We start from the raw sequence: 24,251 nt of genomic DNA, 5'->3' as shown, positions 1-24,251 counted from the left end.
TGATGATCATGATGTTCATCAGGCTGTCCCTATTGAAACGAGTCCCCATGCGGAGGGCTCTATGGCGGAGGGGACTTCTTAGCGTACCCAAAACTAAACAAATATATGAAATAGTAAAAAAATAAATAAAAACAGATAAAACAGAGAAGGCGACTACTTTTTCCTCGTGCAGAGGCGAGTGAGTTCAGTAATGTGCAGCACGGCACAGCCGGATTCTTTTGCTGAATGTGCCACGGCATAATGCCATGGTCATGCGCATTATGCTACCCTTCCTAAGGAACCAAAGGTGGTCCTTGGATACTTGGATGGTCCTTCCATTAGGTCAAAATGTCATCCTTTTTAACGAATCACTTATCCACTCACTGCACCAAACTCAACTTGGAAAAGGCATATGCATTTTTGTGCACTCGATGCTATCGGCATCCTTGAACAGTCACAAAGTTCTTTACTCAGCCATTAAAAAATCTGTTTTGCACTTCAACTAACATGACTGTGCATCCTCGTAACAGTTCGAATTCAGTGATCATATTCTTTCTCCCGTCGCTTTTCTAGCTTAAACCATGGAGTTAGTGGCCAAGACCCTTCAGACATCACAATTCGACTTAGACCTTACAATCACAACCACCACAGTTACCACAAAAAAAAAAAAAAAAAAGAAAGTTGATTTTCTCCACTATTAAGGCCCCATCACAAACATAACCAGGACAACACACAAAGTCTTCAGTGGTCTTCTAATCAACTCTTTAAAAAACTGTAATAAAATCCAGACCACGTGCACTTTGCTTTGGATGACACTAAACTAGCTTGCTTCATTCTAATAGACTCCATAATAATAATAATATTTGGGGTTTTACGTGCCAAAACCACGTTCTGATTATGAGGCACGCCGTAGTGGAGGACTCCGGAAATTTAGACCACCTGGGGTTCTTTAACGTGCACCTAAATCTAAGCACACGGGTGTTTTCGCATTTCGCCCCTATCGAAATGCGGCCGCCGTGGCCGGGATTCGATCCCGCGACCTCGTGCTCAGCAGCCCAACACCATAGCCACTGAGCAACCACGGCGGGTTAATAGACTCCAAGCACCCTTGCTTCAATTGACATTGAATTTATTTGAGCTTAACATACTTTTAACTTACTGCCTACCACCTGCTACATTTACTTCCCTCCTTCCGACACACTGGCTGCTCAGGGTGCAACTTCATTCTAATAAAATGATAAGCTAGAATTTATCTATTAATTCTCATATTCTCACAAATTTTGTTTGCGTTATTATACATATATTTTTTCTTACTGTTATATTGAACTACCCGGTTGTTAGCTAATATCCCATTGTGGACATGTACCACTGACAACTAGGCCCCACTTCTACAACTGCAGGGAGAGTGAGGGAGGTGGGGTGGACCGATTCTTGACCCTTACATCAGAGTCATGTCAAACTGTCGTGGTAAACTTGATCAGAACCCACAGGGCAGCTCAACTAACACAGATTTTTATGCTCTTGACAAGAGAGAGCATAAACATTTATTTTCAAATCAACAAGATTTGAGTCCGACGTCTTTTTAGTGGGTCTGGGCACCCACCGCGGACACGGTTCCGAGACCTTGTCTCGAAGTGACTTCCTCAGCTCGCTGGACGGCCCAGAGTTGTGCTGTCAGGTTCGAGCTGAGCAGTGTGGTCTTCCAGCGTGACCGGAGGCTGGCGGTGGAAGAGACGGAGGAGTCGGCACTGCCCGACTTGTTTGTTAAGTCCCGACACTCCCATAACATGTGATTAAGTGTGGCAACCTCGCCACACGATGTGCATCTGTTTGTAGTGTACATGTCTGGATACATGGCATGCACGAGTCTGGGATTTGTGTAAGAATCCGTTGGTAATTGTCTGAAGTGTGCTGCTTGCATCCTGTCTAACCTAGCGTGAGGGTATGGGTATATGACAAGAGAACTTTACGCATTAAAGCAGTAGAGGAGGGTATCAGAAACACAATAAAGCCCTGTAACCAAGTTTCAAGCTGTCATAATGGGCGTATGGCGACTCTGCTGGAAAGAAAACTGCAAGGAGCACAGCACTGTTTGTTGCAGAAGTAGTTCCAACAATTCTGCATGTCCAGGATATTAGTAATGGGAAAGACAAGATCACCATTGCCAACCCAGTCTTTGTTTGTTTGGTATAAACTATAGAACCAGTCACTTCTCTCTGTACTTACCATGATCACATGATGCATACTAGAATGTAGTAATGGTTATTTACTTCATCCCAAAGTTGTCCACTCTTAAATGAATGCCCAGCCTTTCAAACTGCTTTTCCGAGTCCCAGGTTGTACAGCAGTTTCCCTTTCTTTAAAGAACTGAATGGTGCAGATGTCCTCAAAGAAGCATGGAAGATAACAGAGTGAACGAATACATAGTGCTGTCAGATCTGTGTTGTCATCTTTACCGTCAAGAGCTCCCATTTGCTCTATACCTCAAGCTGTTTTTTTTCCTCACAATTTCTGGTGGTTTTGACCTATTGCAAATGGGCAGTGAATAATAATTACTTTCGCTACACAGCAGCATCAAGATTTGACTTGCATTGCATATCTGAGTGACTGAAAGTAGCAGGGCATGCCTTGGCAAAGGCATCCGTTTGTCATCAACCTGTCAATTTAATGGCCTGGCATTTTTGTGCTCCTGCCTTCAACTGCACTCAAAACCAAGAAGTGTCCAGTTTCAGAAAATGGCAGCCATCTGCGAGAGTTGTGTTTCATTGCACAATTTGTCCTCATTACCCACAGTTGTCACTGCAAAGCTTCCATGCAAGGTGTGGCACTCAAGCTACATTGGTGTGGCACTCAAGCTACTAGTTTGAACTTTCTAAATCCTACAATACACCTTTAAGGTGCTGCAATAATGCCTCAAAGTAAGAGTGACTAAAAAAATTAATGATGTTCAAGAAATGTGTGGCACTATGCTGCAAATGTGATTATTGTGTGCAAAGTATGCTAGAGAAAAGAAGTGGAACAGAGACACATCTGGGCTATTGTTTGCAGTGCCAGTATACTGGGTGCTATTTCTTTATATGTTTAAGAATTGGCTGTGGCATATATCAGAAATTTACTCACTGAGCTGCATTACTTGAAAAGGTGGATATTTCACTGTAACTCAAAATGCATAGTTGAATAAGTACCAAAATTTAACTAGTCAACTTAATTACTTTAATACACATATTGCAATATACGAATTGATGACAGATATTGCAAAAGGCACATGGAATGAATTTTGAAGCTAGCATCAGTTTTGAGATACGCGTTGTCAAACTCGTAAAAATGCACTGTTTCCTTTTTTTTAACAAAATGCCATTTATGCATTGAATCTACAAAATTACTGGAACGTTCACCAATTCATTTCATCCCAAACTTTGAGAATGCATATCTTGAAACTGGTTTCCTCAGAAATTCTTAATTCTACAATTCATTAATTGCAATATGTGCTGTTATGGAATTAGTTTAGAAGTGAATTAGTAAAATTTTACTAATTATAGCCAATAATCATTCTGATTTTCCCTTAATCTAGCTAGAGTAACCTCTATAAGTAATCTATCTAAACAAGTAGAATTGCTACATGCCGCTGGTGATTTTTCAAAATTCTTTCAACAATTAAAAAAGAAAGAAAGAAAAGAGCCAAGTGTTTAAAAACCTCTGGTCATGTAGTAGGTTTACTATTCTTTTTGACAGCAATGATTAAATCATATGGAACTCTAAAGTGGCTCGACATTTTTTCAGGCACGCTGCACATACAGTTTATTTCGTTTCCCCTGTTGAAGTATATTTTTTTAGATTTATGTCATGGAGTCCACATCTGTGGACAGAACAGAACACACATTCAAACTATTATCAGTTCTGAAGCTGTATATTTTTGATGATGCCAAAAAATGCAAGATATGTTTGTGTTAACATGAAATTTTCAATAGACAGCATTAACAGCACTTGAAGGGGATACAAAATGTGGAGACGGGGCCAATTTTTCTAGCCTTTCATTTACGACAAAGCTGTCTATGGCTAGGGTCCCTGGATTTCTTCATGAAGTAACGTAGATAGGAGAGTATCATCATCAATGGCTCATACCCCTAAATGCAATGGCTCATACCCCCGTAAGTCATAGGCTACAATTAAGCAATCAGCAAAGTGAAGCAAACAGTGCATACATTCTTTGGAATCGCGCATACGACATACAGAGCAGTGTACATTTCAATAAAGAACAAGCTCAAAACAAGCATCCGAACCACATAATGGATGACAAGGAGCTGCTGTGCCTACATGAAATTTGAGGCACGTAGAGCACCTTGCACATGTTGTGCAAGTTGCTGCGGTGAGGGTGTCTTGAGTATAGCTTACGAAGCAGGGAGTGATGCATCAAAACTTTCATATGTTGAAGAACCTACCTAACAACTAATTTGTGTTGCAACAGTGCTATGGGAAAGCCACGTATAGTGAGGACTCCTGAAAAGCAGCATGCATGTGAGGCACATCGAATTTCTCTTTTGTGGTCCACCCTTTGTAGGCACACAAAGTAGCAGTGAAAGCAAAGTTGCAAGCCATTGAAAAGTCTTCGGCTAATAATTTGGTAAAGCGCATGTGAATGTCGCCATGTGAATAATTTCAACCTACGTTGCAATGGGTAATCGTTCTAGCTGTCGTTTACAGCTCCGCTTTTTAATCACTTTCACAGTGTGGATTGGAGACCATATTTTTTTGGTATGCCACAATAATGCATGCTCTAGCATGTTTTTCTTGTGTGGTAAAATGAGACAGTCACTACAGACTCTTAGACCAGACTCGCCAGGAAAATACCAGCAAGTCGATTCTGTAGCATAACCTGCAGAGAGAGTCAGATAAGAGTGAAAAGTCACAAAGAAGTTGTGGCAATAAGCATCCGAGGTAAATCCCTTCTGAAAGCCTTGAATCCAGTGAGAAAATGCACAGACACACAAACAGAGGCAATCATATTGAAAAACAATATTTTACTATCAAAAAACAATATAGTGTTACAACATACAGAAGACAAAAAGGAAGGTGTAAGCAGAGCAACCAGACAACAAAAACTACAACAAATGAAAGGTGTGGAAACCAGAGTTCGGGTGAAGTTTCAAATCCTGCGTCTGCATTCCATTCTCTCCCATCTCTCTGTCAGCAAACTGCTGCAGAAGAGCTCCCAACGCTTCCCAAGATGTTGTCTCCATATGACACCAACCTAGCACTTTTGAGCAACAGCTCTTCGTAAGCTGCAGAAGCCCTTCTGTCTCTGCAGACATCATTGTCTCTGTGAAAGAGTTCCCACAAAAAGTAGGCTAAAGTAAACACAAACAGCACTGAAAAGGCGTCTCAAACTCATTTCCAGCAGAATGATTCCCACAACACTGGCACCAAAATGCTTGCACCAATCAATAGCAAGAAAAGCAGTGGACAATGGCACCGACAACACCAAAACAATGGGATGCATTAAAGCAGCTAGCCTCGCAGAAAGCAAATGCAAATCATAGTACATAAAAGCAAAAAAGCAGTGTGTATAAAGCTTAATGTAAACATAAAAAATCAGGGGCTGCATGCATCTACTTTGCACAGAGTTGCAGCCTGCTACATGATAAGGGGTCATATGGCTGACCTTTCCGAATATCACTACAGAAGACAGCATTCTGATGAGTACTGAGCTCCCATTAACTGAATATAGTATAGCAGTTCAAATTTTTGTCCTAGTCACGAAGAAAGTGACACTATGTCATGACAACTTCCAATCTACAAATGTGTATTTGAACACCAGAAAAGTACAGGTGCACCTGCAACGGACTAAGTGCTGAAAAAAAATCAGATGATGAATCGGCAAACTAGAATGGCAGTCTCCTAAAGCATTGCCATGGCAGCCTGGAAAGCATCTCAGCAGCCAAACTTAGTTTACAAACGTCAATTTCATGCAAGTTGTACATAAGCAGCCTCTGCACACTGTTCCCAATTCTTTAGTTCAGCTTCTGCACATTAACCCCTCCGTGTTTTGAACCAACTGATCATGTCTGTACAATTTTACTTATAACTACTTAGGAAGAGCAAATCTTGATTACGCACACTTTCTAGCGTGTTTCACACAGGGCTCACCCTATTTGTTTTAAATGTTCATCATAGAGGGCAGCACCATACTGCATCGATAGAGTATTCCAAAAAGGAAACTTCAGCAGGATGTGTTTGCCTCATACTGAGGACTGCCAGTGCAGATACGTGTGCTACACGCATTCAACACGTGAAAGATGATGGCTGCAACTGCATGTCATTGTAATTATAGTTACGATTAATTGCACTTCTGCTCTTATGAGTGAAAAACGCAGCAATATTGTACCAAGGAACACGGTGGAACTCCTCTAATTGGTCAAGCGTAGGCTTATGCCCAAACGAAACAAACACAAGAGGAAGTAGCAGCGATATTTTTTTCAAGTAATTTGCATTTCTGGTGCTATACTATGTTTTCAATGCTGCAACATTTCAACAGCGTAAAAAAGATATATATTTGTTGCAAGTGCCAAACAAAAATAGAAACACGGAGGGGGTTAAAGGCAAGACGTTCATCAGCAATGAAGACACAAAGCAAAGAAATGTAAGACTGAACCAACATACCAGATTCACAGAGTCACAGATTTCATGGGGATAAAAAAAAAAGAGAGATAGAAAGAAAATATTCCAAATCATAGCAAGACATTTCTCTTTCTCCGAATTTTCTCAGAATCTTTATGCATTGAATGCATTTAAATGCAAGGAGTGTGTCTTAGCCAACAGGAATGACAAATTGCAAATACAATATGCTGCACAACTGAAAGCCCCATGTGGACATATCGGAGAATCACTGGGGCACGCCACACTTTCCATCCCAACACAAGGCAGAGCATGCATTGAGACAGCAAAAAGGCCCCTTATATGTTATGCAACCTGCTAAGAGCATGAATTGTTTAAATCTTTCAAGTAGGCCTGTGCGAATAAGTAAAAAAATGAAAAACTGAGAAGCAATTATAGGTGACGCAGGTTCTAATATGAACATCAAAATTGCCACGTAGTTAAAGTGTGTACAAACCAGGCATCCAACGAATAGCAAGGTAATGCAAGCACCACAGAAATGATTTCATCGTGAAAAGAAAGTTAAATGTAGCCCAAATATTACTTCATTTTTAATGCAACATATGAGGGCAGATAACAAACACTCATAATGATGAAGCTTAAGAAGCAAGCAGTATAGATGCCCCAGCAGCCACCAGTAACGGGATGTTACATTTCGAGGGTAAATTTAAAAGTTATAGTTGGATGTAAAGTGTGGGTCAGTGATTTTACTGACACCTCGTGTTTTGCTCTGCTACTTCACTCGCACACAATTTAAACTTAAAGCGGTATTCGCACAGCTCTACTTTCTAAGTAGTGTAAGACACAGAGGGCATGGCAGAAAGTGGTTAAGACAAACCTCAGAGCTATGCTGCCTTCCTGTCACACGGGAATGTTGTGTTGCGCTTGCTCAGTATGCATTCATGTATATAAAGATAATATAGATAACACTTCAATGAAGCTACATAGCAAAGCATGACTACATAATGCCGTAAACGAACGTGGTATGGCCACTATAGATCAATCAGGACAATTCAAAAACAGAAAGCTCTGGCCACCCTAGCGAAGGTGTATATAACAGCATTGAAAATGACAAAACTGTCAACAGATGTGGGGCCAGATGTTGGTTTCTACACTGAAGAAGATTTGACAGAATGAGGAGTCTCACACACTCGCGACACAATGGCACGGACTGTCAAAAAAAAAAAAAAAAAGAATGCAGTGGTGAAGAAGAAGCAAAGGCTCAGAAAACCCCAGTCCCAAGTTCAGCTCTTCGAACCAGCAAGAACAAAACATGCTTGGATGTGCAAAGAACGGGCAGCTAAGTTCTACTGATCGCTTGGGGACCCTATGCAGTACTGGCATCACGTTCAGAAGAGCTAAATGCATGTTTAGCGACTAACGACGCACCCCGAAAGCAGCAAGCACCCCTTCACAAGTGTCGTTTTTATTGATGCCTTATGCCACGTGCTCGCAACAGTTCAATCCGTAGCGAATGGCTTTGAAAACGGAAACATCTCAGGGGCAGAGCATAAGCTTGGCAAATAAAACAAACTAAAGGTTCAGAACGTAAGGGCCAGACTACCAGCAGGCCTGCCACATCAAAATTTCATTTTCTGAGAATCAGGGGGTGGGGGGAACACCCAGAATCTCTAGCACAGTTTCGAGCAATGAGCAGCGGAGGGAACAGCCATTAATAATAGGGCACTACATTTGCAAGGTTAAAATTGCATACCAAGGCACTAGCGAGCTACAGGCAGGCCATTATGTTAGACTGTTTGTGAAATGCACATTTTGTTTCTATGATTTATGACATTTTTGATAATGGGCGCAATGCTATTGCCTGGTCTCTCTCCAAATTGGCTAGAGTGTGGATTGAAAGGATGCATTTCCACTGCATTCTGTGCATCCAGAAAACTAAAGAGATAATAGAAACCTTAGCAAAAGAAGTTCTCAATGACAGGCAGGTTTATCAGGATGTAAAAACCGGATGTACATGAGTGCCTGCTCCAAAAAGAGCCAAATAACCAATTATCATGCTCAACATTAAGATGATTACAGTAGATGTGCAACTCTTATTACACTTCATGCCTGCCTTTCTTCTTTCCAAACAGATGCATTTCAAGGGCCGGCTCCCAAAGTTGCTGGTAAGCTACTTGGGAGCTAGCAGTGGACATGTACCTCTTTGGTACATGCCCATTGACGTCCGTATCTGGCAGCTGCTGACATTACGCAAACTTCAGCTATAGCTTGACAGCTGCCATATATGGCTCCACCATCCATGCAAATTGCATCTATTGATGTGTACTTTATCGTTTCACAAATTATTTGAGTCATGCTAATATTCATAACTGAGGCCCCTCCATGAGAACTTGGGAAAGGACACGCACTGGGGCATGGAACCTGCTGCACAAAAGCCAATGCTTATCATCCAATCAAATCCTTCTTATCCAGTAATCATCGACTTGGGACAAAACTCGCTGATATAGAGCTGCTCAACTGGATAATTCATGCTGAAAATTCAACACAGTTTCCCTGCCAAGGTAAATAATACTTCTGGCAAGTTTCGCACAATAAATGTGTGATGTTTTTTAAGTTTTGTCCAAGCAGCTCAGAAATGGTTAAGCACTAGCACCGTACAAATCATAACTATTTTTCCTAACAGATCAATACCAATTCTTAGGCTCAGGTCCAATGAAAGTGATTCTTCAACAGCCAGCAAGTGAACGAATGAAAGTTTAAGGAAATCGCAATAGCACTACGCTGGCAGTAGAGTTAAGATTTCGCAGCACACTTTTACTGTAGTAGCAACTTTCAAAAGGCAGTAGAGCTGCTGCTTTCAACAATTTAGATAAGTCACTAAGTAACAGACTTGCTTGTTGCTAAAGCAAAAATTAATGCTAAATGACGAAGATTGTACATGCAAGGATTTACTACACAGTAAATGATAAGTGAACAAAGAAAGATACTCTTTGTACACATTTGTGTAACTGGAATACTTATGTGAAGTATAACTCTGTCGTCTAAAGGCTACCATTTAATGAAAAAAGGTCCATTCACTGCTGCCAGTAACGAATCATGGTGTTTACAAAACAAGGTGCTGAAACCACTTCACGAAAGGCCAAGACTGACTGCCACAATCAACCACACCAGTTTGTTTTTTTGTGGCCACATCCTCGTGTTAACTGCAGCTGTTGCACAAAACTTGCACAAAGTGCAAAAAACAAACATGTTGCACTTCCTGCGTAAAAAATACGGAGCAAAAATTAAAAGCAGGAGGGGGCCCAGCCTTGTTTCGGTTAGTGGACGCCAATGTGAGACTGTGTGCCCGCACACCAGTTGGGCTGCATCCCAAGCTGGTGCGGCGTTCATTCTAGAACACTGCATGTATATAACCACTAGGATTATCAGCTGCAAGGTTATCTCGCCATCTTGAACAGGCACTAAGAGTCTATAAGCGTTTATGTACAAGAGGGAGAAGTGTCATCGATTCACGTATCTCACTGTCTCGTAACAGGCACTAAAAGAGAGAGAGTCTAGCCTATGTACAAGAGGGAAATGAACGTATTGATTTACACTTCCTCCCTCTCTTTTTGCTGAGTCGTTCCGATATTACCTCCCCCTACCCCTTATGGTTGTAGCTCCTTTCGCATTTGCTTTTTCAACACATGCGGGTTTCCCTTTCTGTTCTGCGGTCAGGTGCGTTCCAAGGCTTCTTTCCTCCCTTCCTTGTTCCGGCTGTGCCCATTGGAATGCTCGGCTGTTCCCTTGCTCTACTATGCGACGACACAGCAGTTAATACCTGGGAAAGAAAGATCAACAAAAGAAGGATGACAAAACCATTCATTCATTCATTCATTCATTCATTCATTCATTCATTCATTCATTCATTCATTCATTCAAGCAGTGGAATGCCACAGTGTTTTGGTACTTTTGGCAACAAGCTATGTCAAGATTTCGGCCGAGGAGAACTGGATGCAAGGACCATTTTGTAGCAAGGCTATTATTGTGACTCGAAATAACCAAAGTAGAAACAACCAAAGACAGCATTCACATTGGGAAGTTGTGGAAGTTATGTGATCAAGTTGGTTGCAAATGGTTGCTTTGCCTGAAAATCAACCATCTGAAGTTGCTCACTGACCACATTGAAGTGACTCATTGACCAATTTTTCTGTTTCAGAACTGGAGTCATAGAGCTGCTGTATTAATCCTCGGTGCAGGAGCATGGATGTCTGTATACACCGACACTTATTTTATGTGACGATGGCTGAGCGAAACAATGTCAACGGCTTCAATCACGGGACATTTTAGAGTAGCATGGGGAAGCTCATGCTTGCTGTAGGGAACGTCAGTCGCTGAGAGTTACTCCTTGGTCACCGATTGCATCTGTTTGTGTGATCTTTGTTAGTTGCCAGTGCGAACACTGTCTAAGCACTGAAAGTGCAATGTTTTATTTACAGCATTGCACGAAAAAAGGTGGTGGTGTAACGACCGCACTGTAGTGCCCCAAATAGAAGACTGTAGTGCACACATGCCTTTGAGAAAGGGAACATGCCAGTGTGTGGCTTGGTTGGTTTGGTTGCATGTGGCAGAGCCAACAGGCAACTACAAAAGGGGCGACAGCTACTAGAGCCTGCAAATGGCTGCTGAAAGAACTACGAACACCTAGCCATGGCTACGGTTGTGCAAAGAAATCTCAAAGCAGCACCTGTAGTTGGTGATATCACCTATAAAGCTCATTATCATAGTCACCTCATGATGGCACAACAAGCAGCCACTGCTGATCGCACATCATGTGCTCACGTGTTCCCTTTCATAAAAAGCTGTGTGTACAGCAAGCATATTAACTGAATCAAAGGCAGATGGGCCATGCTCCTTCAAAAATTGGAACTGCAGGTTGCAATATTTTCGTGCTGATTAGCTAGTCTAGCTTTGCAACAAGCCCTTGTCATTCTCATGACCACAGATGAGAAAATACTCGAATGTCCTGCTAAGCTGCAACACCCAAACTTTTGAAGTAATTCAACTAAGCAGGACTGAAGTTTATTTTATGTGAAGAACTACACAAATGTCAAAACCGGCACTGTGTTAAAAAGGACAAAGGCAACAGTGTTAGAGAAAAAAGTCCCTGTGCATATACAGTAAAACCTTGTTAATTCGACACTCGTTAATTCAGAAAATCGGATAATTTGGACTTCTCTTCTGGTCCCGGCAGGCGTAAGCATTATTTAACAGAACTGAACTCTTGTTAATGCGGATTTATTTGGCTGCAAACCGGTCAACTCGGACGACTCGCAGAGTTCGGCAAGCACGCAGCGCTGCAAAAGTGCAAAGCAAAAGAGCAAGAAAAGCACTAGCATCCAACTGAAACAAAGCGGGGAGTCCACATTGCAGTAGCCATGACCAGAAGTAATACGTGAACGAGAGGAAGGCCGAAATCTATTTGTGCCTTTATATAGCCTTTATTCTTGCATTTACCACGCATACCACCACACTGGCCGTGTGCCTTCATAATTGCACAGCCACCATTCATGATCGTATTGATAGCCGCGGTTTTGTCTTCAATGGTTGTCGCAAACAGTAGTAACGTTTTCACTCGGTGCGCGTGTCGAGCATGCGCATTCAAAATTACATGGTAGCTGCCCATGAACCCGTTGATAGCGGCTGCGGATTTGTCCGCAGTAGTTCCAGCATATGTAGTTTCGTTTTCACTCGGTGCAGTGGCCCCACATGTAATGTCACAAACAAAGGCGGGCGCTGTCGAGGATGAAGCAGGCCGGCTACATTGTGATGAATCTGTGATTTGTTGGTGACCAGCTCAGTGGCAAAACAATAAGCGAGATGAGCGGTGGTGAAAAGTGTGTCTCGGATGAAGATGTGCAATGCGGCCTTGCTGTGAAGGAAGTTGCAAAGCTTCTGATGCTGCAAGTGCCAATCAGTCATGAGATGACGAGAATTGCAGCTTCTGCAACTGCTTTTGTGCACAACAGAACCAGAATTTCCTTATTCATTCAGTAAATAAAGGTTTTGTTGACATAGTAAGCATTTGTTTATTTTTTTTCTTAATATCCTCGATAATTCAACCTTCAGTTAATTTGGACATTTTTTCCGGTCACGTGAAATCCGAAGAATGAAGTAAATACATGATGAAAAAATGCACTACAAATACCGTGACAACTATACACTCTGTACATGCAAGGAAGAAACAAGAATGCGAAACACACCTGTAATAGTTGGGCTTGAAAGGCCCAGCCTTGTTGAGGCCCATGTATTTGGCCTGGTCGTCAGTCAGCTCAGTCAGATGGGCGTCAAATGTCGGGAGGTGGAGGCTGGCAACGTACTCGTCTGAAGAACAGTGTCAACAAATGCACCGGTATTGCTCGTTAAAAAAAAATCAAGATTAACATGCAACTAAAATGCGTAAGGTGATCACATGGCAAATATATTTATTCTAGCAGTACAGTCAGGTCGGCATGCCTATTTAAAACAAGATCAGCAGGATGTTTAGTTGAACTGTACTGAACTTGTCAGCAACCCCTAGTTGCCAAATTACAGGGTTTAATGTCCCAAAACTACAGGGGCACTAAGTGTATAGGGCTCCGGATTATTTTGACCACTTGGGATTTTTTAATGCACCCAAAGCACAGTTCAAGGGCATTTTTGCACTCCACCTCCATCCTAACACAGCCACCGTGGTCAGGTATCAAACCCACTACCTTGCGATATCAATTCCTGGCCATGGTGGCCCTGAATTAAGAAGCTCCACTGTGTATGAATGTATGCAAGTTCACTTTGGCAGACACTATGCTAGAACAGGAATACTGCTGATGCAGTTTAACACAAAGTTAAGCAAGTCTGTTCTGTTAAGTAGCTGGCAATGGTAATATGGCAATGTTCTTTGAGTATTATTATTATTATTATTATTATTATTATTATTATTATTATTATTATTATTATTATTATTATTCGATATGAAACCCACATATACAATGGACAGAAAGTAAAACAGGGGATATAAAAATACAGATAAAAAGAAAGAAAATAAATATGAAAAATTAGTCAGGACTTTCATGAGGATAAGCTCAGAAAGTCGTCAACTGACTGAACTTAGGATTGCAGTGATGCATGGCATCACAGGAACGAAAAGAAACACCAGTGAAAGGCATGGACAACATATTCCTTGCTGCATCATTTCGCAGTGCCTCAGCTGTCCAAGCCATATTTGCTTTTATACTGCTTAATCTTAAAATGAGGAATGGAACTTACTGATAACTACAAGAGTATTAACAGAAACCATGCACAATAATTAATAAAATGGGGAGGGAGGGAACGCACCCATCTTCTTGGGCAGCAGGTAGACGTCGCTCTTGTAGCGCCCATGAGGGGCGTTGTAGAGCTCGATTAGAGCCAAAGCTTGAGTTGCCGCAGTAATGGACACCACAAAGGAGGGGATACTGGAGCAGCTCAAGTTCACCAAACGTCCCTGCGCATTGAGAACATGTGTGTGTGTGTAAGTGAGGGGAGAAAGCACAGCACCTGGCACAGCTTTTGAATACGTAATAGATCCTGTTCCCAAGTCATAAGTTAGCTTTCATTCGAGATGGTTTGCTAGCGTGATCAGGGTGGGCAAGTTTGAAATGAGCAGTTGTGACTGCAGATATATTGTTTCCAGATGAATATAGTACACTTGATTGGGTTATCTTGTGAATACTGAAACAACACAAGAGACCCTGTTTCTAATTATAATTCAGCTTTTCCTCGCAAGAGAGTCTGCTGAGCTTATGGAACTGTAGCCAATTTTTAATTAGTGGTTAATTTAACAGATAGAGTGTCTTGTACGACAAAAAATTTTGACATGGCTCCTGTGATGAAATGAAAGAAAATAGCAAAGTTCTGACAATGGATGCATGCAGTTCCTTTTGATCAAATGGCAATCAGTTGTTCAAAAGCACAATGTATAAAAGCAAACTTATAGAATGCACTGGCTCAAAAATGGGATAAAGAAACTGCACAGAGACTCTAACACATAGTACTCTTACAATGCAAGGAATAACACAAGAGATGGTGAGGAACTCACAAAAGCAGTGCCGAAATGGCAAATAAACATTTAGGCTATGTTCATGTTTGGTCTCGGAGCAGGCGGAAGCAGAAAGAACTTGACAAAATCCGCCTGCTTAGGCGGGAAAACGGGCGAAAAAACAGGCGGCGAAAAAAATCGGTTTTGGCTCAATTTTTTCGCCACGGCAAAGCAGAAAATGGTTCAGCTTCATCGGAAGCTGCACTAACATTTAAACATCCGGTCGTAAAATTTAACATTTTCCGTTGTTCATTGTCTACTTTTAGGAAAGCAACTGGCTAAAACTATCGAAACTATGTCTTGTTTATCTTCCATGGTAGACAAAAGTTAGAAACGATAAGCGCAGTTGCGCGAAATGATAGCTTTTAGTAACTGATGGGTAAATTAATGAACGCATGTCTTGAAATAGTGTGATGAACTGCGCCACCACGCAGACTAACGTACGCAAACTAGACGGATGTGGGCGAAAGCGGCAGCGGTGTCCGCTGCAGTGGCGAAACAAATGTGAACATGGCCTTGGCTTGTAGTGCGAAGTGAACACGGACACAGAAAGGAGCAGACAGGACTCCTTTCTGTGTCCGTGTTCACTTCACGCTACAAGCCAAGACCATGTTACCGTTACCAACTCGCCCAACTGTCTATCCTTTTGCATTAAATGTGAACATCTTGTACATGCGCGGAAAAGAATTTCCGGCCGCTTTGGCTTTTCCACCCGCTTGCCATTTCCCAAGTGTGAACGTAGCCTTAGAAATAAATTTTGAAAGCACACCACTTTACAAAACTATATGTTGAAGACAAAACTGCAGCACGATAAGGCCAGAACAAAAGACACCCATTTAATATGAAACTGAAAATGTGTGCACCTTTGAGCTAGGTTTGACCATGCTGCGAATTTTATTTAGGAGCATGAATCAACTCGTCTAAGTCAAAGCATTGCTCCAGAATAAGTGTCACTGATTAAACGATGGCAGCCACCTCTAGTTTGAACGACATACTGGTGCATAAAAAATATGGAAAAGCCTGTACCAGAAATAAGCACACTGCAAGAACTACACAGGTAATGAAGCAGAGTAAAATTATTCTTATGACTTATGAAAAAGTAAACGAATTTCATTAGAATGATGAAGCATCATCACGCTTTGCTTTTGATGGCGTAGCTTTTCATTTTCCTGAGAACAGAGGAGTATGCAGAAACATAGAGACTTGGCATGAAATTGAGAGCGTGACAGAATCCCGTCAAGTCAGGATGGAACATGATGAAATAAAACAAGACACCGACCACAAAAGATTTAGTAAAGTAAGGTTAAGCTTTCGGCTCCCACATGGAAGCCTTGTTCATAAAAGAGACTAAGATCGAGAAAACAGTCACTTAAGTTAGTAAGACATGTCTGAGACAGCTAGCATACACAGGTGGCAAATTTCCATCGCTTTGGTTAAGAGTATCCATCATGGTTTGAATACAAAGAGACTCTAGGTAAAGGCAAATTGTTTAAATTTTTTTCTTTGAGATTTACATGTGCCTGATCCTAGCTAAAAGCGTGCCTTGACGAAACACAATGTTCAGAAAGCGCGTTGGAACAGACGTGTTCTTTTTTGATATCGCTTTGGTGCTGCTTAAGGCACCTCTCGAAAGTCTCACTTTTGCCAATGTAAACATGTAGCGTGGAATAGCATACACTACAATCAGAAACTTTTCACTCTTTAGCTTGTCCATTACATTCACAAGTCCATGTTGATGCTTTCGGCTTGGCGCATGGGAAACCTGCACGTCGTACAGGTGTAGGATGAGTGCTATGGCTTCACTTACACCTGCGACGCAAGGAATGGACGTGCGCTTTATACATGAGGACACAGACAATGCAGTTGGGCAAGTAAACCCGAGTTCCACAGAGCCAACAAAATACCTGGGGCAACCACAAGACGACAGCTTCTGGCGTCAGCGAGTGACATGAATCAATCAATCAATCAATCAATCAATCAATCAATCAATCAATCAATCAATCAATCAATCAATCAATCAATCAATCAATCCATCTGTGTGTGTGTGCATGTGTGTGTGTGTGCGTGCGTGTGTCAGCGCTCATACGTTTTCTTGGCATGTGTGTTGCGCAAGAAAACAAAAATGTGGGCACCTTAGAACCACCATTTCTTTTTGTAAGATTGTAAGCTCAACAAAAGTTTTCCCTATAAATGTAATTCCTTAGTCAACCATTGTATAGATCACTGCTATAATTATCAGCCGGATGAAAACTACTATTTTTGAGCCGCACCGGTGCAATGTAGTACATCACACCTTATATCCAACTCTCAACTATGGCAGGAACGAGCTGTGTGACTTAGGAGCGCACAAAAGTCTTCAGACGCACTGCCATTTGTAGCATCCCAATGCTGTCTGCCGAGGACAGTCAAGCCTCATTATAACGAAGCTGCATTCAGCATTAAATTACCTTCATTGCATCCAATTTTATTATAATGCATGTATGTATGTATTATCCAATAACGCATGTGTGTATTACACACTGATGTTGGTGAGACACATTTTAGCTTTACTTCATCCATTTCAATGGTTACGGCTGTATTGCACAGAGTATGCTCACCTCAGCGAGTAGCACAATGCGCTTCCCATCTGGCCAGATGATGTGGTCTACCTGGGAGCGAACTTTCTCCCAGGTCAGCTCAGGAGTCCTCAGGCTTTGCTGCAGGCATACAAGACAAGTGCAGATGCAAATCAATAGTGTCAAACAGAAAATTCTATTTTTACAGCAGCATTCAAACCAAGTTCAAAAACTTGATGTATATGCAAGAAACACCACATTCACTTTGCCATGGCTGTATTGTGTTCTATCTCTGCTCTCAGAGACCCTGTGCAATCGGTGGTCAGCTTTTGGAGTGGACTGGTGGTAGATGGCCTGGTGCCAATCCTTTTTTGAAGTCTGCATCTAATTACGGGAATTTTCATGTACTATCGTCGTAAAATGAAATGTGGACAGCGGAGCGTGTGCTCAAAGCATAACTAAAAGCACATTTATTGGGGAGGTACGGAGAGCATACAGAGTGCAGTGTCTGCCCGTAACCACCTGTGAAAGGCATGCGATCCAGCTTCCCCACAGGGTGCAAGGATGTTTGCTTTGCTGCAGTCTTTGTCCGTTCTATCACGCTACATTTTTCAACATCAGTCAATACCAACCTGCTCAGTTCGCTCTTCTTACTGCAGAAGTCTCGATTCTCTCTTCTTCGATTTTTGTTTTCTTGCATTCAAATAAAAGAAAATCAAAGGAAATATGCACACCCAAACCTAAGCACACAAGTGGTCTTACATTCAGCTACTGTGCCCTGTGGCCTTACACACACGACAGAGCACCATATCCACCGAGTCACTGTGGCCGGTAATCAATACTGCCAGTATAACTACACCGAAGGATTTGTTACAACTCACTTCCATAGCCTGTGGTTGCAAATTCGCTTGTCTTTGTTTATTTCAATTCTCAGGACTCAATCCGCCTCGCCAGATCTTACCTTGACTGTCAATCACACCCATTTTCACAATGCTCTAGCTGACGCTACATTTGCAGGAACCTAACAATGCATGCAGTGCTACTTTTCGAATATCCACCCACTCTCCTCAATAATTACTAGCACTATGGGTAACTTAAACAAAAGAACAAACAAATAAGCAGACAACACAGCAAAAAGCTATAATAAAAGCGCAGTCCATAACGCACCACATCGATCTCAGTGTTGGAGTGTCCCATGTTGCAGACAATGCAGCTGTTCTTCATCTTGTCCATGTGCTCCCTCTGGACCACGTTCTTGTTACCAGTGGCAGTGATGAGGATGTCAAGGTTGCGAACTACTTCGTTGATCTTTACCACACGGAAGCCGTCCATGCTGCACAAACAACAAGCACCACAGAAACAGTGTTTTCCTTTTCCTGTAAGTAACATACAATTACAACGCACAGTAACTACACTGTGACCTTTTTCAATCAATACAAAGTATAGGAACGTTTTACTAAATTTTATTGAAAACAAACACAGACAAAATGCATCACATCAATATAAAGATATGCATAGAATGCACATGAGAATAAAGAAGTGCGACAGCTTAATGAGTGGCTATATATGAATGGCTGTATTGCCAGAAATGTAAACAAACTTCAAACTTACAATTTCAAAAACTGTATTACCACTGTTTAATTGTGTACAGCATGCTTCAAATAAAGGAAAACATATTCTTTTGATAGAAAAGTAAGTTCACATTATGCCACATTTTTAGAATCAGGCTCAGGTTTTGAACATTTGAACTTAGCCATGCTGACATGATGAACTCCCTTGTTCCCCAACACACAGCTTTGTCAACTCCATACATGGATGTAATTGAAACCAACAGTCATCTTGGGATCTGGTCATGGCTTCACCTATTTTCCTTATGTTGCATGTCTACATATATCTCAGAGCAAAGAGAACAGATGTATGAAATGCACGGTATCCGAGCTATCCTGGACAACTTGCCATGCTAATCTTAACTGCACAACACCAAACATATTATTCGTGATATGTGAAGTTTGCTACCTCAAAATGCTGATTTTGCTTCCGGAACTTAATGCAATACACATAGCAGCATTTCTGACATGTTCAAGTGAAGTTTTTGTTATGGATGGCTTAGCAAACCAATTACTAAGTACTACAATAATTATTTACAACTCAAGTAACATATTTCTTTGGTCTTTCTGTTTTGTATGAATCTACTTCTTAATTGCCCCAAATAAAGGTGAGCAAGTTGTTTTAATTTTCTTGGATGAGGAATTGTGTTAGTGCTTTGTAGGATTAAGTACTGGATAAAAAGTACATTTTGAACACACTCATGCCAATTTCAGTCAACCTACTGCAGATTTGAATTACAATTAGGTTGAATCCTGTCCACATTTCTTGGTCTTGTACATATCAGTTGTTTCTCATTCTGCCAAGTGGCCATTGCTGCGTTATTAATTCGGGAGTGCACTGACCAGGCTTGCAAGGCACAGATGGGGTCGATCTCGGTGACATACACAATGGCCCCCATGCCCTTGAGGGCAGAGCAGCAGCCTTTCCCGACTTCGCCATAACCACACACCAGGACCTGCTTGCCGCCAAACATGACATCGGTCGACCGCTTGAGCCTGCAGTGCACATGTCATCCATGCCCCAGATGTGAAAAAAATGCCAAAATACATATGCATTTACGCATATATGCAATGTATAAATGTGCAATGTATGAGAGTGTGTGCACCTAAACACCTTCTAGGCACCTATGCTACAAAACAGATGCGCTGTGACACCTACCTAAACAATAGCTTATACGAGTAGCACAAGCATGTGCTGATGGTTAATTAAATTTATTTGGGCATCTATTTATGGATACTGCTATTCCCAATGGGGATTTAGCAGGGTGGTTACAAAGGTTATGAGTTACAACAGATTGGCAGGGTTGTAAAAAATGTACAGATGAGCTAAACAAAATACTAATAAAGGTGACTAGCAAGCAAGCTAAGCATTGGCTGCATTACAGCTACATTAGTAACGCGTTCCAGTCTGTTATAGTCATGTGGGAAAAGAAAGTCTTTAAAGGCCTTTTTTGTAAATTCTGAAATAGAGTGGTTGACAATTTCTGTAACCGATGTGTAGCATATCCACTAGAAAATATATGGTATTGGAAACATCCGTGGAATATTATCCCTTAATTAGCTGAAACAAGAATGTCAAATGGGTAATCCAATTTATTTCTTGAACTTTCTTGAATGAAAGGTAGCTTTGGATAACAGAGGAGTTAGGGAGGTATGCCCAAAGCAATTGAAAACCAACGAAGCTGCCCTACATTATATTATTTGTCTTGTCTATGTTAGGTTTAGTAAAGGGATCTCAACTTATTGCAGCATAACCTAAGGTCGGTTGGATAATTATTCGAAATGAGAAGAAATGAACTGCTCGTGTTGAAAGTTTCAGTGCCCTTCTGAGGAAGACCAGTTTGTGAGAGAATCTATTTGTTCCATTTTAAGCGATCAGAAATCCGTAACCCTAGGTATTTGCAGTGCATATAGGCTGAAACTGACGTGCTGTGAATCAGCCTCTTCTTTAAGATTACATTTCCAGCACTTGTCTGGTAATTATCCTGCTTCCACAGCTGTTGTGTTTACATATTTCTGTTTCTATATGTTATTTTTCACACTGACAATATGTTTGATGTTCACGTAAAACTGAGATCCTCGATTCATACTCCAAACATTCCAAGATATCGAATGAAGTGTTATCTATTTTTACGTCAGCCAACAAGTATGTTTTAAGTGTGAGTGGGCTCTGAAGGTTATCCTATCCCTTGTTCTTTGCACGCAAACATTCATGGTAGGCACCTCAAATGACACATAGGTTATGACCTTTTGTCTTGCCATGGTTACTTATATACATACGCAGGAAAGAGACAATGAACTTTTAGGAAGACTTACTTACTGAATGTTTTCGGCTGGTGGACCAGTCTTCGTCAGAGTACAGTACTTTGTACTCTGACGAACGCTGGTCCACCAGCCGAAAACATTCAGTAAATAAGTCTTCCTAAAAGTTTGTCTCTTTCCTGCGTGTGTTACGTCGGGTCCTGCGTGCTGAACTTTGAAAAAGCCCCCATATATATATATATATATATATACACACAAAACAGCTGGTGATAACTACACTCGCATGGTAAGTCAGTCTCTGAGGCCAAATACACAGCAGCAGTGTAAAATTTTGAGACAAAAAGCCAGGAGAGGTACAAGTATGAGCAACATGCCCCGTGACACATATGACAACGGTTGATGAACAAGCTTTTGCAACCCTTGACAACCAGTGTTCTGCAAGTTTAATATGCTGCTCCAAATGCAGCATGTTTTAAAGAGCCATAGAGCATTTCCATAAATGTATGCAAAATAATATTGTTCTATGACAACCTACCCTTGGTTTGGAATCACCAGGTGTTCTTTTCAAGTGACTACCCACATGATATGTCTACATTTAGTGAAATAAAATTAGAAATTTACACAAAGCTGGATACACTTACAGATACACCAAACACTTTTCTTTGTAGAACTACGAGCCAGTAGTATTGTTACAGTCTACACTGTTATAATCGAATTACGAAGGAACAGCGCCAACGAAGACGATCACAAGTGGGGAGAACATGCACCATCTAGCCCAAATGAATGTTGTCTTTAACTGTTATAGTCAAATACTATAAATATGGAAATGAATATAATGTGCTCACGCATCAAGGATGGATTCTCTGCAGCTGTAGAGGTTGTCAAACTTCGTCTGCACAAATAAACAGCGGCAGGAGGGAAACAATGTATATCACACAGACCAGAATTGCCAGAATACAGATTGTAAGTAAAGAGGAAAACACTTGGGACTTCACATATCGCAATATATGATAGACAAATTATCTAACATATGTAACAAATCATTGCTAATGTCATGGCATTATATTCACATACTTTGATTTTACAAAATGAAAAAAGAATTATGGGGAAGGGGGGGGGAAGACAAACATCAGATAGAGTGCACCTAATAGCAGCATTCTATAGGTTTTCTTCAAGTTCAGGTCAGGCTTGCTATAGTTAGCTTTTTCACAACACCTTGCACTACAGTGTATTAATTCGTGGTAAATTAATTAATCAATTAATTAATTAACAAACAAAAGCAACAGCGAGATTTTAAATAAGCTTTGGAAAATCTAAGGCCTAAATATGAGCAACACATAGCCAACACCTTTTGCAAAAGTTCACAGAATGTGCACCTGCCTTAGTGACAGAGTCGTTGACATTCATGGCTGGAACAGTGAGCCTGCCGGACTTTGAGAGCTGGTACAGACGGTGCACGCCTGTCACGCTCTCCTCAACAATGCCCTTGATCATCTTGAACATGGCCGGATATTTCTTGAGCATAAGGTGTGTCGCATCACCACCATCATCCAGGATCTGAGTTGATGAGAGAAGGTGCCAGGGTCAGAAAATGGATCCCTGTGTGATTACTTCTGTGGTCACATGCCATCAGAGCTAACTGTAACATTGCTAATAAGTTTTACTGTGCATCATCACCTAAAACGCATTCAGGGCTCAAAAGCTCACATGTTTCAAATGAACTAAGACACTGGCCTCGGCAAGTAAGTCTATTTCAATAATGCATTGAATTTCTCAAACAATGTGGCAAATTTCTTGTTTCGAGCTATATAGTAGATAACAATGCACACAGAAATTCACATGCCTAGTAATCCTGTTTTGGGGCACATCATTCATTACACCCTTTCAAACCCTGAAGAATTTCGCAGTCAGTGTTCATTGAACATGAACACACCGAAATCTGTAGCAAGCCAGAGCACTTAAACCCCATGAAAATTTTGCGTACTCCTCTGATGTTTAGTGTATGCTGCAGTACACATAACTTGACATCAAGGCACACTTCATAGACACATTCATTTTGTACAGCTTTGCTGCCGTAGCAGAAACACATCTCAACAATGGTGCAGTGGCCTTAAATCAAGGCTCTTAGACTGCTGGTTTCTGGTAGAATGTAGTAGTTAAAGCAGGGGTGCGTAGTACCACATCTATAAATGTTTATTTGCTTTGCTTAAGGTATGGAAATAATCTCATGGATTAAAAAAAATAAAAAATAGGCAAACAGAAAACATCATGCAAACAAAGAAACATCATACCATGTTTGGCTGCCAGTTTTCTGAATGAACACATCTGTCTATGCACCACCAGAAGTCGTCTTCCGATTCGCCCTTCCAGGCAAAAACAGATATGTCTGTAAAATTTTAAAAGAAAGTGCAAATATTTGATTGATTAGATGTATCGCAAGGAAAAAGCACACAAATGGCAAGTGTGGTTTCTCAAACTGAGTCACATAAAAATATTTACATGCAAATCTTTCAAATGTATTGCCTCCCAAAGGGACACTGAATCTGTAACAGAAGCTACCGTTGGCTAGTTTTATTGCCAAGGAGAAAAAGGCATGTCCCTAAACATTTGAAACAATGAGAAGACATACGGATAGTATGCATACTTAGCTGAGCATGTAGTAGGAATTGAGTTTAACAACATAAACTCACCTCTAACATAAATTCCAAGACTAAGGAGTTGAGAGAAGATATACTTCAATTTCTACTATGTGTTTGGTACCCTTTAAAGAGGCAAATTGTCATCGCAATGAAACAACATTACTGTGCTGTTTTAGGCTCAATGATAAAAATATAAATTTTTGCTCTTTGCATTTTTTGTGCTGATTATAGGATAATGCCACCAAAAATCCATTATTTTGAAGAGAAATGGGCCACACAATACAGTAACGACAAGAGAGAGAGAGGAGGAGGGATCTATTGAGAGGAGGAGCGGAAAGCCTGCTGGCCGGACTATAACTGTCTGTGGCTGACACCTGAACATCAGACAGCAGTGTGGGCAAAGAGAATAAGGGATGGAAAGATGACAGAGATAGGCAAAGAGGCGAGGCCAAGGACACAAATGTTAGAATGCATCGTAGCTACCAACTTCAGTAGTTGCTAC

The 24,251-nt window shown here is 41.1% G+C and overlaps 1 protein-coding gene across 9 annotated transcripts in view; it reads right to left on the bottom strand.

Moving 5' to 3' along the window:
* Positions 1 to 4,977: 4,977 nt before the first annotated feature.
* Positions 4,978 to 24,251, bottom strand: part of LOC142557637 (adenosylhomocysteinase-like 1) — a 271,459-nt gene continuing 252,185 nt past the window's right edge. For all 9 annotated transcript variants that reach the window (XM_075669613.1, XM_075669611.1, XM_075669612.1 and 6 more), the window contains 9 exons: positions 23,402 to 23,496; positions 22,491 to 22,667; positions 21,956 to 22,002; positions 19,692 to 19,844; positions 18,409 to 18,574; positions 17,284 to 17,382; positions 13,945 to 14,092; positions 12,834 to 12,954; positions 4,978 to 10,411 (listed from right to left, as the gene is read on the bottom strand). In XM_075669613.1, coding sequence (XP_075525728.1) covers positions 10,405 to 10,411; positions 12,834 to 12,954; positions 13,945 to 14,092; positions 17,284 to 17,382; positions 18,409 to 18,574; positions 19,692 to 19,844; positions 21,956 to 22,002; positions 22,491 to 22,667; positions 23,402 to 23,496 — 1,013 coding nt within the window. In that variant the 3' untranslated portion in view covers positions 4,978 to 10,404. The remainder of the gene's footprint in view (positions 10,412 to 12,833; positions 12,955 to 13,944; positions 14,093 to 17,283; positions 17,383 to 18,408; positions 18,575 to 19,691; positions 19,845 to 21,955; positions 22,003 to 22,490; positions 22,668 to 23,401; positions 23,497 to 24,251) is intronic.

The sequence above is a fragment of the Dermacentor variabilis genome, chromosome 9 (assembly GCF_050947875.1).
Source record: "Dermacentor variabilis isolate Ectoservices chromosome 9, ASM5094787v1, whole genome shotgun sequence".
In the NCBI taxonomy this organism is placed as follows: domain Eukaryota; kingdom Metazoa; phylum Arthropoda; class Arachnida; order Ixodida; family Ixodidae; genus Dermacentor; species Dermacentor variabilis.
The sequence above is the reverse complement of the archived record's forward strand: the minus strand, read 5'-3'. Positions and strand labels throughout refer to the sequence as shown.